Consider the following 18472-nt stretch of genomic DNA (forward strand, 5'->3'; position numbering starts at 1 on the left):
GAGTATGCTGTCAGAAGTGGTTTTCTAAGCCTAAGCTTATAACACCTCCTTATGACTCTGTTTTGCTTCCTCACACACTTTGCATAATTATGTGTGTTGAGAATTCTGAAAATATGTATAGACTTCACCAATTTAGAAGTAAATCTCCTACCCAAAAGTGAAAAAAAGTACAAAAGACCTTTACTGCTAAGGTTCTTAATCTACTTATGAACTCTAAAGCCTGACAAACTCTAGATATATAAACAAATTGAAATTAATAGCCATAAATGTAAATTGGACATTCTGTTTTAAATATGCAATCAAGATTTAAATTTTTGTGCAATAGTTCAGAGAGATGCAAAAGGATTTCAAAACATCAAAAAAGTAAAGGTAATACTATTAATTTTTAAAAATCTTAGTAAAATCCATTATGCTAAAAGATTGACTTTTTTTAAAAAAAAGATTATAGAATAGAAATTAAATAGAGCAAAGATTTTTCCAGAAACTTTAAAACAGAACACATTTTCCTCCCTAAGCATAGTGGTAGAAATAAGTCCCCGTTTCTTGTTTAATGTGCTAAAATTATCTCAAAAACAAATTGAAGCTTATGTAGATAAACCTGAAAGAGTCATATAAAATAAAGTTTCTACTTCCTTAATTGACTTGTGTCTTGAGCATGTTACCTTGTTAGTACTCTCCGGGGTTAAACATTCAGACACTGTATTTCAAACGGGGTCTTCCCCATTTTAAAGATTAGATTAATAAAATAGTGCATTTCCTTGCTCTTCTCCTTCCCAAGTCTACCATTCTTTGTCCATTCCTTTTTTAGTGATTTGTGATAATTTGTCAATCTCATCTCTAAAGACACTAGTTCACTCGTTTGAATAATTTTTTTCTTGGTATTCCGCATTCTCTTCAGGGCTAATGTGAAGGATGCTATGGATTCACCATGCATTTTTAATGCCACCATGCTGTGTTTAACTTTCACTTTTCATTAAGCATCAAAACTGTGAGAATTAAATGTCTGATTCTGATGTTTCAATAAAAAGCGACAGTTACATTTGGCAAAACAACAGCAAAAATAATAGAAAAATAATATCTACTTTGACATTAGTACCCTGAAAAGGGTATGGGTGGTAAAGCACTCAAAATAAATATATCGAAAATATTAAAATAATTATTTGAATTAGAAAGATTTTCTAAAACTAAAAATAAAACTTTTGTGTTAAGGGATCTAGAAGACAAATTTTATCAGTATCTGTATTTATCATTTAGGTCATGTATTCAATTACCTTTTGAGACATTGGGATTATAAATCTATTATAAAATATTATTATCCTTATGATAATTTTTATATTTTTGAAGATAATTTGGGATTATTAGTTTTCTTAAGTATAGGATGTCTTTATTCTGCTCTATCCTTTACTAATAATTTCTAACTCTGTTCGTTTTCCTTCACATATCTTTTGTCTCTCCTAATCTGAATACTTTCCAGTTGTACCTTTTATTTAGGATCTCAAAAGGAGTTACAGTGCAGAAAGTCTCTAACTACTGTTCAACGCCATAGGTTACTGAAAAGCAGTTAGATTTGGGAGCCTGGGACATAAAGTTCACTCTTTAGGCCTGGGTAGATTTCAGCCCTTAAAGCAATGTACACATATGTATTGTGCATAATATTTATTTATGGTTTTGGAAATCAGACCTATTACATTGTAGTTACTTCTTTTACAAATGCTGTACTTTTAATTTTCAGATGCATGCTGTCTTTCGTATTTAGATATATATGCTTTCTTGCTTTTTTAATACAATGGTCTCATAAATAAGATATCCAGGATTTAAAATTTATCCCTCATAATGTTCTACCTTTGAAGAAAAAATAAAGCTAGAATAATAATTCTTGAGATTGCTTGAAAGAAAACTTATTAAAAGATTTGTGTATATTAAATAATTAAACATTGTTTAATAAATATGATATTTTCCACCGCTCCAAGAAAATCAAGATGTCATTGTTGACACAACTGATGGGCCTGCCCAGAGGCTATATTGTCATTACAGTTTTGGAATGTCAAGACTAGATTTTAAGAGCAAACATAATTCTAGTATGATGTGTTTGAATTTGTTATTTCTTATATTGCATTAATTATTTTCAGGCATACTAATTTTTCTCCGAGTTTAATTGTTTGCATACTTCTCATGTTTTTGAAGTGTAGCTCACCTAATCAGCATTTTCTAAATATTTAGCCCTTCTTTCTTCATGTTTTCTATTCCCATGAATAAATGTATTGTTACACATGTATGTAACTTTGTCATTCATCTTTGTATTTCTTTATTTTGCTCTGTCTTGTGTCTGTCTCTAACAGGCTCATCTCATCTCTGTACCTCCCTCATCTCCTACCCTTTGGGTACTCTAAATGCGTTGAAGGTTTCTGAGGTAGTGTAAACCAGCTTGGTCTCTAGGTTAATAGTAATGTACCTCCATGTCTTCATCCCAGTTTCCTTCTAGTGCACATGATTTACAGTGGATTAAGCAGTAGAAAATAATGATACATTTATGCAATATATTCTATTGATACGAATTTGGCCAACTATAAATTTAAAAGTTGCTAAGCTGCTGTTTTATAATACATATGTGCATACTTAAAGAAGAAGAGAACTATAGCTAAAGACAAATGAGTTAATATAATACTCAACAGGGTTTTTGAGAATATACCTTTTTTTCCAATAATGAAGTGTTTTAATAATACTGCTATTAATTAAAGTCATGAAATAGTACTTTTGATGTAATCTCATGTTCCTTCCTTTATGATAAAGAAACTTTATGATAAAGAAAATGACTTTGCCAGTCTCACAATACACTTAGTGAAAAATTTATGGTGTAACAAGCAGAAAAACAGCTTCATTTTTCTAGTTAGTATTTACTCAAAATACTCTCAGTTTTCTCCTATGCTAGCCCCATATCTATTATAATTTGCCCTAGAAAAATTCATGGTCTATAATAACTTTTTATCTGACACATATGATCCCTACATGAAGACTCAGAGAAAAAAAATGAATTCGTAACTCAAAGAAAAGTAATTCAAACAGGTGCTAATATGAATACTATATAATATATATCTTAATTGGTAAGATGTCAAACAAATATTAGAAATTTTGATTTAAGGTGAAGAACTCTTGAGCTTAACAGGTCATAAAAATGTATTTAGTAAATAGCAGAGGAGATATTAGGTTTCTCAAATGTTTCCATTTACGTTTAAATAGTCACAGATACCAGTTAACCTTAATGATATCTACTTTTCATCAGTTTTTTAATAACTTACCGTGAGTATAATAGATTACTCAATGTCTTTTTTTCATAGTCATCCTCATGCCTCAAAATTTTCTAGGTATTATAAAAACAGAAATAATTGAACATTGCAATGACATTCATTTATAGGAAATAATATGGGTAGTGATCAGTGGACAAAGGTAATATAAAGAAACAGGTAAAAAGCATTTGTTTGTAAGTACTGTGGTATAGTACTTTAAAAAAATTACAGTATACAATTAGCATTCATAAAGCTTCCACACATATATGAGTGCTAAATCCTAAACTTATACTAATTTTTTTCCGTGAGGGAAAAATATCCTAGCAAATTCTTTGTTATTCTATTAGGAAAATTTTTACTTCTGGCTGAAGGTAAAATTCTGTACCTGAAAATTGTCATTCTGTGAACCATTATTGCCTTAGACATCAGCAAGAAAATAAGAGATGCCCTTCCAAAATCTGAATTTATTGATTCTTCTTATGTAATAGTATTTCAGTTAATGAGATTAATTTTGAAATTTAATCCATCATCTTCTTTTGAAAGATGGTAATAATTGGCATAAACTAAATGATTGGCATAGAGAAAAATATATTTAAACAGTGATTACAATTGATAATAGAACTATAAAATCATTTTTAATTTATGAGGTTTCAATTAGTTCTATATACTATAATTCATGCTTGAATATTGGTTTTATATATACAGCAAATAAAATGTTAAGCTTTTTAAAAGACTTCTATTTTTTCAAAATAACCCAAATCAAACTTGTTAGCTTAATTTTTAAATAGTATCTATACATCGTTCTATATACTACCAAGTTGTGAAAACTGCCTTGAGGATATACACATTTAATGTACATTGTTTCAACTTTAACAAATTAACTTACATTTTTAGAAATAATAGACAAGAAATAACAAGATTTGAAGTGCTACTTAAACTTCGCAGGACTTTTGATGTGATTAAATATATTTAATTATGAATATTAACTCCTATCATTTAACTACTGCTCTGAAATATAAACGATATACAATTTGTGGTCTTTATGTCTATGTCATAGGCTAGTAGTTTTTATGGCTTTTTATATTAGCATACATTCTATACACATACCTAGAATCTAGGACTAGCAAGAAGTTTACTGTCATCTGATGTGTCTGCTGCTAGTTAAACTCTCAACTAGGTCATTATCAACATCACTTAAAATATTTATAAAAATAGTTTCTAAATCCCTTCTTCATTATCAACCTTATAAAGTAATATTTTCTAAAATTGTTCTTGTTTTAGAACAAGAATAGCATACAACAATCTCAAAATATATTACTTATTATAATTATTACATAAAATATTAATTATTAATTACTGTAATTATTTACAAGGAGAAATACAAGTATTAATATTTTAAACATACTACCTGAGCTGAAGGTAATTTATGAAATGCTCTGCTTAAAGTATACAAATGAAAGCATAAGGTATTCAATTTCTTCAAATGTTAAGTTCCGCATATTTTCTATCCAATTCAAAATTTAATCTCTTCAAAGTTAATGACTTTGCACTGGGTTGACTTTTGTTTTGTATGTGTTTGGTGATATAACTAAATAATTGTTCTTCCATGTAGATTTATACCACACGAAATGAATTATTATAAGAAAGCAGATATGTGTTTATTTAATTTATCCATGACTTGAGTTTCACCACTCGATTTTACAGAACATTCAATAAATTTAGTTTTAAATATATCTAATGTTCTAACTCATTAAAATATGGAGAAATGATGTGAAACTGGTGATTGAAGACATCTGTTGGTAGCACAAATGCATTATGTAAAAGATTTTTTTAAAACTACAGTTATTATTTTGAGAATGGTAAATTGAATGGCTGCTAATGAACAGTTCACAGTCATAGCTGCACATTGTGGTTAGAAATGGGAGAATGAGAATAATTTACGTAGCTTGTGTGACATTTATCTGAAGTTTATATATTTCCCTAGAATATGCTATACTCAGAATTTGTGAACATGGTTTGAGGTGAACTTATTTTAAAAAGTCATTTTATTTTCATCTTCTCCGAATATATTCTTTTACATTTTTTAATGAAAGTAGTGAAATCCTTAAGTTCTAGAAGAATATTAAGCCTATTACTTTCTGGCATTATAACAACTTTAACCATAAAATTATTCCTATTAATAAATGACCCCTGCTTGAGAGGCTTACTAGTCCAAAAAGCAAACTTATAGTAATATTTGAAAGTAAATAATTAGTATTTTTAACCACAGTTGGTAATTTCTAGGTAACAAAGAATAAGTGGGTTTTCAGGAGAGAATTTAAGGGAAAGCGTTTTTGTGGGGGTTTTTTGCATTTACACTGGGAGTTTAGAGAATTTCAGTCAGAGACTGAAGTGATTAGAGATGACACTAAAGGTGAATTTAGAATAAAATTGGGATTTAGGTAGGTAGAGAGAAGAGCCAGACAGAGAGAGTATTTCTAACATCTACAACTGACGTGAATAAAAGCAGTATTTTGAGTCATTGAGTTATTATCATAAATATGAGCAAGGCTTCAGAGTTGAGTTGTCATTATTCATTTCACAGAAAAAAAAAGATGGGGAGATGTTTAATTTTCATTGCATTGCTAACTATGAACAAATTTCATATGACTTACTGCAAACAATGTTTCATATTTAGTGAATGATGGAATTTAACCTTTTCTAGCCATTGCCACACTCCCAGAGCTACTATCCACTTAATTCTCATCATCTTCCCTATAATAGGGAAAAGAACTACAAGATAATTTTGTTTTAATTTAGTGTTAATGCAAAACTAATACAAGTTTTTATCTTTTCTCACATCACAGACTAGTACCAGTATGCTTATATAATAGAATAGTCAGAGGCATAAAATCATATCCATAGTGTTCATACTGTGTGAAATAAAGGTATTTCTAACTGAACCCCCTTATATAGAAAACTGTAAGAGTTATGGCCAAAGAAATTTTTTTCATTGGTTTGGCTTTTTAGATGCAATAGAACCTAAAAATATACTGTGTAATTTTCAGATAAATATCCGTCCTTTTTAATGCTTTACATTTTAAATTCTTCAGGCCGAGCTTACATCTTAACAGATGTCTATCTTGTCTTTTTATATACGCCATTAGTTTTGGTTGGAATCTAGAAATCAATGATGCTTCAAAATCCTGGTAACATTTACATATTTTGTAGATAATCCTTATTGAAAATAATCTTTTAGAGTTTTTTTCTGAAAATAGGTTTATTTTTTACTGAATTCTCCCATTTCTACCTGTAACTGATAATAAGAATGTTTGTATTAATATAGATTTATTTATATTGACCCTTCATTCTTACATCATAAATTTATTAAGAAACCTGTTAGTCTAGTTTAATTGAAGTGCCTATTTCACTCAGTATGTCTACAACTATGTAAGTAATTGTTTGTATTCTGTCACAACAATCTCTTTTAGCAGGTCAGGTTGTTTCTCCTCAGTCTGCTCCAGCTTGTGTTGAAAATAAAAATGATGTTAGCAGAGAAAACAGCACTGTTGACTTTAGCAAGGTGAGCTTTTCTCCCTCTCATCTAAGTAAGTTGCTAAATTACTACTAGAAATTACTACCCATTTTAAGAGGTGTTGACACAATATTTTGCATGCGCTTTTTTTGTTTCTTGTCAAAGCTTGATATTGTTACAGATAATGTTAGCATTAAGTCCACATGTAACATTTTGCCTATTCAAAAAAAAAAAACTGAACCTGTGAATTTTATGCATAGTGTTCATGTTTCAGCCACTTGGTATAATGTTATCTCTTCCAATAAAAAGAATAACTGGGCTTCACAGGGAATTTAACAGAAGTTTAATCTATTTTTGTTTGTTTGTGTTTGTTGTTCTTTGTTTGTTTGTTTGTTTGAGGCAGAGTCTCGCTCTGTCACCCAGGCTGGAATGCAGTGGTGCAATCTTGGCTCACTGCAACCTCCGCCTCCTGGGTTCAAGCAATTCTCAAGCCTCAGCTTCCCGAGTAGCTGGGATTACAGGCGTGCACCACTATGTCTGACTAATTTTTGTATTTTTAGTAGAGACGGGGTTTCACCATCTTGAACAGGCTGGTCTCGAACTCCTGACCTCAGGTGATCCATCCGCCTCAGCCTCTCAAAGTGCTGGGATTACAGGCATGAGCCATCCCGCCCGGCCAAGTTTAATCTATTGTTTAAAAACTTTGGCTAGTTTGTGTTCAAAATCACTTTTCTTCTATTTGTGGGAAAGCAAATCATAATATAAAACTGAATTGTTAATGTAATTAAGGAAAAGTCATTACTGTAAGGAAATCCTAGAAGGACATAGTAAAACTGAGCAGAGTTTTAAATAAAAACATATTAAGAACTGACTGTGTTGAGGGATACATCTAATTGGAGACAACTGAAGTGAAATCATTAACTTGAATGTATTCTTAGAAAATGAGTCAGTGACAATGATGTGATTTTGATTAGCAAATTCCTGACATTGTATATGTGCCATTGCAAGCTATGGCAAAGTAACAATTGAGTGGAAAAGAGGAGTTTCTAGCCGTGTGTGGTGGCGCGTGCCTGTGGTTCCAGCCACTTGGGAGGCTGAGGTGGGAGGATTGCTTGAGCCTAGGAGGCAGAGATTGCAGTGAGCTGAGGTCGTGTCACTGCACTCCAGCCTGGGTGACAGAGTGAGACCACATCTCAAAAAAACAAAAAAAAGACAATGCAAAAGAGAAGGAGTTTCAATACTTGGTGAAAATATGGCAGGTTAACAATTCTCTTTATCTGAGTGGCTGAAATAGAAGTAACTCAGAGTAATATTTTAATAAAGCCCTTAGCACTGGCAATAATTATAGTAGTGGGAGGAGGTGGGAATGGATGGAAGCAGTAGAGGAAGTAGCCTGAATCAAGGTTCTGAAAAGATTAATAGTGATCAGCTCCTTGGACCTGTTTCGGAATCCCTCTGACAATGCCTAAATAATCTAGATCTAGTTACGTGCATGCTCTCCCTCTGGTGCCTGGTGGAGTCTCCGTGGGAGCATGGTGTACCAGCTTAAGTCTGTTAATTATGCGTGCAGGGACTGGGAGGCCAACAAAAGGGGCATACTAGTCCATGTGGGATGAAACAAAGGCATGAAAAAGGACCGCCACACCAGCAAGAGAGAGAGGTGAGGGCATACTCGGGCTCTATTTCTACAGTGGTTCAAAGCTCATTTCACTGTATGGAGGCATGTGATTCAAACATTAAGCCAGTTCAAATGTATTCCATCTGCCACTCTAAGAACTATCTTTTTAAAGCATTGCATCTTCATTCATCTGCAAGTTGGAAAAAGTTGTCACAAACTGCCATACATTTAATTTCTGATATTCTTAATTTGAAATGATCTTAAAAGCAATAATGTAACGAGCTGCATATTTATGTATAAATGCATTAACAGCATAAAGAAGGCATATTTAACATCCTCAGAAACAATCATTATAAAGCACATAGCTCCTCCTTTCAAATAAATTGTGATTTAACTTTTTAAAAATAATATAACCTTTATACACTGATTGTATATCTCCATATTATGTTGCTTTTGGTTGTGTGACCTGCCTTTGCAGCCTTCAAGAATACTTCATCACATATGAAAGAAAATGAAGATTGCCAGTTGTAGGCAGTAGTCTCATCTTCTGGTCCCCACCAAACAGTTAAAACTATGGAAGAGTCAAAATTCCATTTCCTTTCTTTTAATCCTTTTCTTTCTCTTCACATTTGTGATCACTGGCCGGTTTCATCTTTTAATAGGCAAGTTAAATTTCTAGAGCCCTCTACTTAGTGTCAGCTCTTGTTCATAGCATGGCACACTGGAAAGAATGTGGCTTTTGAGAAACAGCATGAGATCTTGAATCCCAACTCTGGCATTATAAACTAGCTGATCTTGGAGAAGTTCTCTAAAGTTCAGCCTTCTCATTTGCAAAGTAAGAAAACTATTTACAATTTCGTTGTGAAGATTTAATGAGATAATATAGAGAGAGGTGCTGGAACAGTGCTTGACTTGTAGCAGGTATTTAATAAAAGGTGGTTACACTTATTAGTGTGGTTATTAGTAGTAGTAGAAATAATAGTGTCAGAAATAAAACACCAGACCATAATTGAATGTTTTGGTCTCCACTGGGTCTTTAGTGCCTTGAATAGTATTTGGTATATATTTGTTGAATGAATCCTTCAAGATTCAAAATAATGTAAGCCCAGTTTTGGAATTTAAAAAAGACTAAGTAAGATTTTTTACTTTAAAGTCTGAGAGGGCAGAAAGTAGAGTTTGAAAAGAGCAATTGTGATCTATCACTATGGAAACAAATTTTAGTGCCAGATTTTGCAGGTGCATGAGTTGATATTTTTTAGCCTTATGATTTTAGTTTAGTAGTGAGTTTATCAGAATTCACCTAGTCTCCAGGTTAGTTCTCTGTTTTAATATTTTAAGTCTTAATATACAGATTCCAAAACCCCAGAATCTTAATATGCAGATTCCAAATATTTTGAGGTGTTAAGAAAAAAAAGGTCTTTATTCATCTTATATGATTTGATCATATTTATTCCATCTACATTCAACCTACATATTTGTAACCCTTCCAGTGGATAGACGTATCAAACTTACTTAAGGAATGATTAGGAAAATAACTGGAATTATCAGGTTTTAGCTTCCCATAATACTTTTAAAAAGCAGATGTGTCAAAGCAATATTTGTTTTTGTTTTTCAAGCTGACAGTGGAACGTAGGTATTTTATGTTGGTGGTGTTTTCTTTTACTTCAAATGACCCAGAGATGGCTTCACATAATTTTCTACATAGAAAAAACTTCCATCTGCATCTAGCTTTAGTGTATGAAACATATTAGAGAGAGTTGTATTATTTAATCCTAGAACTGTAGGAAACCTTAGACATCTCCTCATTTAGTCAGCAAGAAAGCTGAATTATAGAGTGATTAAGAGAGCTGCTCAAGATCACTGGCGAGTTAGTGTCAAGACACCATTTCTTCCCAGAGAATCCCTATGAAGTTTCTTGTACTTTCTATAATGGGCTGAAGGCTTAAACTTTCTCCTTAAATTTCCATCTGTTTTTCCTTTAACTCTTAGCGTGTAGTTTGCCCAGACACTTCCAATTTCACCTTGGTCTTCTATCTAATCTCATTCCTTGTTCCCTAGAAATGTAACTGTTTCTCATCCACAGATTAAGTATCAAAGGCCCAGAAAGAAATCTTTCCACTACCAGCATAAAGGTGAGGTCTGGACAGCCCAGAAGCATGAGTGTAAATACAGACCCAGAAGAGTATAGCTCGATTTCTTCAAGATCCTATTCAGAGGACCAGAAACTTCCAGGATTTCCTTCTTGTCCATTCCAAGTGTTTGTGTTCACTTGACAGTTTTCTTAGGGATGTAGTTCAACCTAGATTCTCTAGAGCTGCTTTACATATTTATAATTTTATAAGAGGTCACATTCAGGTCTTTAAACATAATATTTTATTATATTAAAAGTTGCTTAGGGGGCCAAGGGCATGGTGGCTGACACCTGTAATCCCAGCATTTTGAGAGGCCAAGTCAGGGGGATCACTTGAGCTTAGGAGTTCGAGATCAACCTAGGCAACATGGTAAGACCTCATCTCTACAAAATCTAGAAAAAATCAGCCAGGCATGGTGGCGCACCTGTAGTCCCAGCTACTCAGAAGGCTGAACTGGAAGGATCAGGATGGCTTGAGCCAGGAAGTTCGAGGCTGCAGTGAGCTGGGATCGCACCACTGCACTCCACTCTGGATGACACAAGGAGACCCTGTCTCAAAAACTTAACCAAACCAAAAAAGATAGTTGGTTTGTCAAATAAGTTTCTTCATGAAGTATATAGTACACAAACACAAAATATAGGGTTGCCCCATGAATAATATAATATGTAACTATACATAATATAGAATAATATAATTAGATAATATATAATCGATTACTTCCCAAAGTATATGATTACTCCAAGAATAATGTAATGTAATGAGTATAATACAATGGCTACCCCAGATATGTGCTATAGTACTATAACTTATTCCATTTGAAGTCAAAAGATGAATTTGCTTATCCTGAATTTAAATTCTGTATATTTTAATGTTTTTTCTAAATAACAGGTATCAATGATATATTAGGTATTTTGTAAATTTAAAGATCATATGTAATGACCATATATTTTCTTTTACAAAATTTAACTATTTTAACATACTATGTACTTCTTGATTTAATTAAATTTCATCTTTAAACAGTTATTTCTATAATCACCACTTGCCCGAGGCACAGACTTTCGTAGTTAAGACAATGGCATTTGTCCAGCAATAAATGAGTCTATAGAATTTTCAAGGTGGAATTTAAATTTCAGGTATTATCAATATAATTCATATTATCAATTATGGATTTTTAAAAAAGATGTTTTCTCATTTTAAATTTTGTTCAGTATATTTATATTGTATCATTGTTCTTTCCATTGAGAGAGAAAACTTAACTGTTTATTCTTTTAGTAACAGAAAGGATTATGAAATTTATTATGTTTTCCTCACAGAGCTAATAGTATATGGGAAATCTTCTATTCCCTCCTTGGGAATTTTGGCATTACAATGAAAATGTAAAGCATTACTAATTTAAAGCATCTTAAATGTGTACATTTCTCCTAACTAGATAAATACCTACAAAAATACCACAATAAATCCCATGAAATTTAACCTTACTTATTATAGTAAATAAATACTTTTGCTATCTATAAACTAAAAGATCAGATTCCACAAAAGCAAAATATTTGCTATATAATCCAGTGTACATTAATTATGAATTTACAAATTTATATTTGGAGTACATTTGTAGCTTAAAAATTTTGGATGTATAATATTTGTTAGATATTTTTATAGGCAGTTTTGCTTTGTTAAATCATTCTTCCTTTCCTTTAAAATAAAATAATGATTCTATTTAATATTTTTGATGGGGTACTGTAGGATATTTTTATATTTAATCCTTGTGAAAGAATATATACTTCCTATACTAGGTTATATATTTTGTGGTATCCTTATTCTTTGGAAAGATTAATTAGTTACAAAACTTCCAAATAGCTGTACTATCATCTTGATTTCAGAAAGCAACATATTTAATGTAGTCACTAAAGTATTACTATGGATTTTTTCATTTTAAATTTTTGAGAAAAATATTCTCAAATCATTAAACCTGCAAAAGAACTATCTAGGCTAAAAAAAATCTTCTCAGCCTCACTCATATTTGCCAGGGCTCGTTCCTCTCTTGGCTATTCTCACTTTGATCTTTGGCCCTCATTTCATTAACATTAGAGCATAAGATCAATTACTAGAGCAGATAAATTCTTATTCCCCTAAAAACAGAGTTTCATAAAAAGCTACTCAAGTGAATTAGAAACAAGACATAGATCTTGTACAATTTACATTAAAGTCACTGCTTGTCTTTCACTGAGGCCCTATGCATAAAAATTGATATTTATTGTTAAGGATATTTTGCATTCATTTTTTAGACTTCACCCTTTATTCTTAGCATTTCTTCTTGTTAATGATCACTTTTGCTTTGTGTACATTCATTTCAATCACAAACATCTCATGTCAGAAATTCAACTATAGCTCTTCAGTAACTCCAAATGTTAATATTTTATTCTTATTTTTTTCTACTGTGTCATATCTAAATTCTCAGATGAAAAACCAATATTGAAGAATTACCAGGCCAAGTATATAATGTGAAGAATATAGAACAACTAGAAAAGAGAAGAAGGTTAAAGTCATAATTTATACTGTAAAGAGAAACATGATTATATTTCTTTTGACATAAGCATATTTATCAATTAAAATGTATTATGTACAAAAATTAGGTAATGTAATATAAAATATTAAATCTGTTGGCAAATGCTAATTAAATTATGGTTAAAGAATAGTTATTTAACTGAACTCACATACTTTTCCCTGTCTAAAATTTCAAGATTGTTGAGGCTGGAGAAACTTCTTTTAAAAATAATAAATAGAAGTACCAGAGTACTCAGCTTATTGATGACCAGTTAAAATAATCCACAAGTAAAGAAAAAAGGTTATTATAGAAAAAGGGCAAATGAGATATTTAACTGTGTGTATTTATTTAAACTATATTTATTCATGGATTACTATATGTGAAGCACTGTGCAAGAATATGATTTACCAGATTTTTCCAACTTTGACTTATCATATTTACCTGGTGATGCTTGCAGGTTGATCTGCATTTTATGAAAAAGATTCCTCCAGGTGCTGAAGCATCGAACATCTTAGTGGGAGAACTGGAGTTCTTGGATCGAACAGTAGTTGCGTTTGTCAGGTTGTCTCCAGCTGTATTGCTTCAAGGACTGGCTGAAGTCCCAATCCCAACCAGGTAAAAAGTATAAAAGCGTCTTTTGTATTTTTTCTTAAACCATCTTTTCATGGAAAGAAAATGAGGATTCAATGTAATTTTCTGTTAGAGTTTTGACTAGAAACTAATGTGAAATCCACAAAACTACTATTAATTTTTGTTTGTGGAGGAGGGGAAAAGTGCTTTAAAAATTATTCTCTTCTTTCCTCCCTTCTCTCAAACTTTTGCTTCATTTTAGGCACATTCCTCATCTCAAGGTACCCTGAAGCCATATGAATCCTTTTTTTTTTTTTTTTTTTTTACATTTTTGGTAAAAGAAGTGGTAACATGTTAGCTTTTTCTCAAAGATTGCATTAAATTGTCTGCTAAAGAAAGAAAGGATCCTGTGCATGAGTGTGGTCAAACTCAAAAACAGCAAAGTTACTAAGGTTTGCTTACACTTGAATAAGAAGGCCTTCAAAATGCATGTAAGTGCCATCGTTAGGATAGCGTCAAATATATGTTTCAATCCTAGGCACAGTGGGCTTCCGACACACAGGGTCTGTAGAAACACTGGTAGAAGTATTATCGCAGTGTGGTTAGATCTGAGTTAAAAGTACAAATTTAATTTGATGATCAGAACTTGTTTCTCATTTAACAATAAAATAACAACTTAGGGATAATACAAACTGAATTGTGCTGTTTCTCATGTTTTAGAATAAGGCTATCCATTACTAAAACTGTAAAAAAAAGAAAAAAAGAAAAAAAAGAAAGGAAACACAGAATATTGACTTTAGCACATTAATTTCCAAGCAATTTACCCAGGAACCTTGTTTTCTTCCATACTTCTACCATCAGTGTGATTCCAAAATGCAGATAGCCTTTTACTCTAGTCCTATTCCCACAGCAAAACATGTATATTTAGGGCCCCGTTCCCATATGGCTGGTGCCCTTTGTTTGATGCTTCAGCTATCTCAAAAGCTGTTAGTGCACCTCCTCTTCCAAACATTGAATACCTTAGCCAAGTTACTTGATGAAAAGTTCAGGTACTGTATCAACTGTAGAATATATGTCCTCTATGAATCTTTGGCCTTAACTCAAAATATAGCAGATTACATAACTCCATGCTTTGATTATGGATAAAATATTCTACAACTATGGAACAGCACAGCCAGGAGAGGCCTCATTTTGTAAGAGCTCAGCTGACTGGAACGGGATTCAGTGGTTAAGTACCTGTGTCTGACTATGGTTTGGGGGAGGAATCTAGTTACTGTTCAGATTATAGAAAGAAGTCTATGTTTATCCTGTTTGAGAGTTATTGAGATGACTGATACACATCAACTTTTATGTACAAAGGGAAAGGATGAACTGAGCACATTAAAGTGGCATCTGACTGTGTGATTCAGGCTATATGTTTTCTATAGACAACCTGTAACCTATTCAAGGTTTCTGGGAGTCTGGGATTTATATCTAAGATGTTAAACTTGCTAATGGTAGAGTTACTATTATAGCAGTTTAAAATTTCTTTTCAGTCCTCCAAGCAGTGCATTTGTGTTCCACCACTTAGGAAGGTGTCTGGTGAACTATGAGCAAATGATGGCTATTTATGACAATGACAGTGCTTGTATTTCAAAAGAAGGAAAAGAAAAATTCCCATGAGTAGAAAAAAGCCGTGATGGGGTTATATACCCTTACTGTGAAAACTGTCAGGTTTAAGTGACCTTATTTCATACTGAGATAGCAAAATATGTGTAGAGAACAACGGAGAAAAAAATTAGGGCCACTGTAGAGCAACTGTATGAGAAAAGATTTAAAGACAAGACTATTTAGTTAGGAAAGGTGAAAAATGGAAGATTAGTTGGACAAACAAAATAAAGAAAGCCATTCAGGGTTTCTTATTATCCTTTTTTTGGGAAGACAAAAGGGCATCCTATTAATACGGTGGCAACAAATAGTAGAAATGTCAGAAAATAATCTTTTAGATCTTTAAAAATAGCCCATGGAATGGAAACCTGAAAAATAGCAAGATGTACATAGGTTAGGAAGTTTCTTAAAAAGCTATTATAGTTGATAAAGCACCTGCCACCGAATTAAACCATTCCTGTTTTTAATGTATACTGGACATTTCTACATAGTAGAAATTGGCTTGGGTTCAGTTGTCACTGACACACACAAAAAATATTGTCACATCCTCTACAATTGTGTAATATTTGCCTCATGTAAAAACATGTACAATCTCTAAAGATTACAACTAAATGAGGAGTAGAATTATAGTAACTATTTTAGTACACCTTGTGAAGTCATTAGTCTTCATACTTAACAGCATAAACCATTTAACAAATTAACACCATAGAATGATATGGCAGAATATAGGGCATTCTTTAATTTTCAAAATTTCCCAGAAGGATTGACCTTCTCAGAGACAGGGCAATTACCAGTCTGCTAAAGTTAGAGTATCTATTGATTTCTTTAAAAGCACCACTTGTGATGATGAATTTGCCAAATGTTCGACCTAATATAGATGGAATATTATAGTGCAGATGCTATTTTTATTCCTCAGCATTATAAATAATAGATCATTAACTCCCCATTTTCTTCTACGTGGCTGATCTTTGATTCCTGACAATAATTTTTTATAATGAAAATTGCACATACACCTACTGTTTTTTGACTCTATATTTTCTCTGTTTTGCTACTGTGTTACCTTTGTCCCCTTTGAACTGTTCACCATTTTGCATACAAGTGAGTTTTCTTCCTTCCAATTTAGAAAGGTCTAATCAGATTTTACTTTTCCCACTTTCCTTCTCTAAGGATCATAGAATCCTTAAAATTCCCAATAACAACTGCACATGCTGTACAGATAACTAAACGGAGAAACACTGTGATAAAAAAAAAAAACCACGGAAAACCATGCATTCCCATTGCTTGAGGATCTTAAGCATAAGGGTCAATCATGGTAAAATTTTTCAAAATAATAATGAACTATGAAAAACTATGGAAGTATTTGCCATCACAATCTCCATTTTCAGTAATTCCTTTGAGATGAGTGATTCTGTATTACTAAAATTATTTTTATATTTCTACCTTAAAACATTTTTTTTCTTCTTAATTACAGATTTTTGTTCATTCTTCTGGGACCCCTGGGAAAGGGTCAACAGTACCATGAGATTGGCAGATCAATTGCAACCCTAATGACAGATGAGGTATTTATTCAAGTTCTTTGGGAACATTTTTCCCCACTAGGTATACCTAAAACTTTTGGAGGTCCTCTTTTCATGACAGTTTGTTGTGAATCAGATTTCTCTGTATTGAATCCCATTCTCCCATGCTTCCGCTATAAAATCTCCTTTAGAAAAATGTTTCCCAAAGGGATAATAAATTAACACACATGAATATAATATTTTAAAACTTCATAGTGTAAAGAAATTTTTTCAGTGACACCTAGAATATATTATTAATATTCCCTTTATGGTATATGTGCTACCAAAGTAAGCACCGTTGTTAATATCAATGGAAATCTTGTTTTGAGTAAAGAATTTTGAAGTCTAAAGAAAAAACAATAGCAGTTTATCTGAATAGTATACATGACACCAAAATGCATGCAACATCTATCAACTCTCTACAGTTGCCTGAACATAGATATTTTTAACCTGGGAGTTTGGGGGCTATTAGAGAAGCTGTAGATAGATTTCAAGGAGCTTGTGATTTCTGTAACAGAGCATGTAAATTTTTCTATGTAAAAAATTTGTATGTAGATTTTTTGGGACTGGAAAAAGCTTTCATCAGCTCTTCAAAGAAGTGTATGTCTCAAAAATATAAGATCTTGAAAGTAAGAACATAAAAAGTAGCATCATACCACTATTTTCCTTTACTTGGATTCTCCAACACATTATGGAAATTTGTTGTTATTGTTAATGGGAAGAGCAGATGCAGTAGATCACAGAAGGGGCATTAAATCAAAATTCAGTTGTAAGTGAACAAATGGGATTATATACTTCTAGATTTCATCTAAATAATTTAATAATGTTTTTATTGAAATACATGGCTGCAGATATTTGAAAATTCTGTAAAAAGAGCCAATTAGTATTGTATATTACTTTTTCTATGTTTACAATAGCTAAAATTTGAACTTGTTTCAGGGGTTCAATATTATAAATTCTTCAATCTGTCCAAATTATGTTTTATAGTGTTATATGAATTAGTTTTTGATATTTACGCACAGGAAAGCAAAAGCAAGAAGAAAAACATTTTTCCCCTCAGTTTTCAAAAGGAACCAACTTAATGAGTGTATTAGTTTACAATGACTGCCATAAGAAACTACTACAAATTGGGTGGTTTAAAATGACAGTAGTTTGTTTTCTAACATTTTTGAGGCTAGAAGTTTGAAGCCAAGGTGTCAGCAGGGCCACAATCCCTTCGAAGTCTCTAGGGGAGGATCCTTCCTTGTCTCTTCCATATTCTGGTGGCTCTTGGTCTTCCCTGGCTTGTGGCAATAGACCTTTGTTCTCTGTCTCCATCTTCACATGGCTTTCTCCCAGTTGTCTCTGTGTGTCTTCTTATTTTCTGTTATGAAGACAGACATTTGTCATTTGATTTAGGGCCCATCCTAAATCCATCCAAATCATTGGATTTAGGGCCCATCCTAATTCAGGATAATTTCATCTTGAGATACTTACCTTAATTACATCTGCAAAAATCCTTATTTCAAATAAGGCCACATTCTGCGGCTCCAGGTTGATGTGTATTTTGGGAGGAAATTATTCAATCCACTGTAATGAATAACTTATTCTATTTAGGAAATTTGTGAGA

At 32.3% G+C, this 18472-nt stretch overlaps 1 protein-coding gene across 6 annotated transcripts in view; it reads left to right on the top strand.

Annotated features, from left to right (window-relative positions):
- The window catches only part of SLC4A10 (solute carrier family 4 member 10), a 477442-nt gene that overhangs the window by 358089 nt on the left and 100881 nt on the right, over window positions 1-18472 (top strand). For 3 of the 6 annotated variants that reach the window (XM_055108674.1, XM_014343995.5, XM_024927814.3), the window contains 4 exons: window positions 6755-6846; window positions 8369-8458; window positions 13548-13705; window positions 16779-16866. In XM_055108674.1, the coding sequence (XP_054964649.1) occupies window positions 6755-6846; window positions 8369-8458; window positions 13548-13705; window positions 16779-16866 (428 nt within the window). The remainder of the gene's footprint in view (window positions 1-6754; window positions 6847-8368; window positions 8459-13547; window positions 13706-16778; window positions 16867-18472) is intronic. The other 3 variants (XM_008974413.4, XM_008974414.5, XM_003820942.4) reach the window with 3 other exon arrangements.

This window comes from Pan paniscus, chromosome 13, assembly GCF_029289425.2.
Source record: "Pan paniscus chromosome 13, NHGRI_mPanPan1-v2.0_pri, whole genome shotgun sequence".
Classification (NCBI taxonomy): domain Eukaryota; kingdom Metazoa; phylum Chordata; class Mammalia; order Primates; family Hominidae; genus Pan; species Pan paniscus.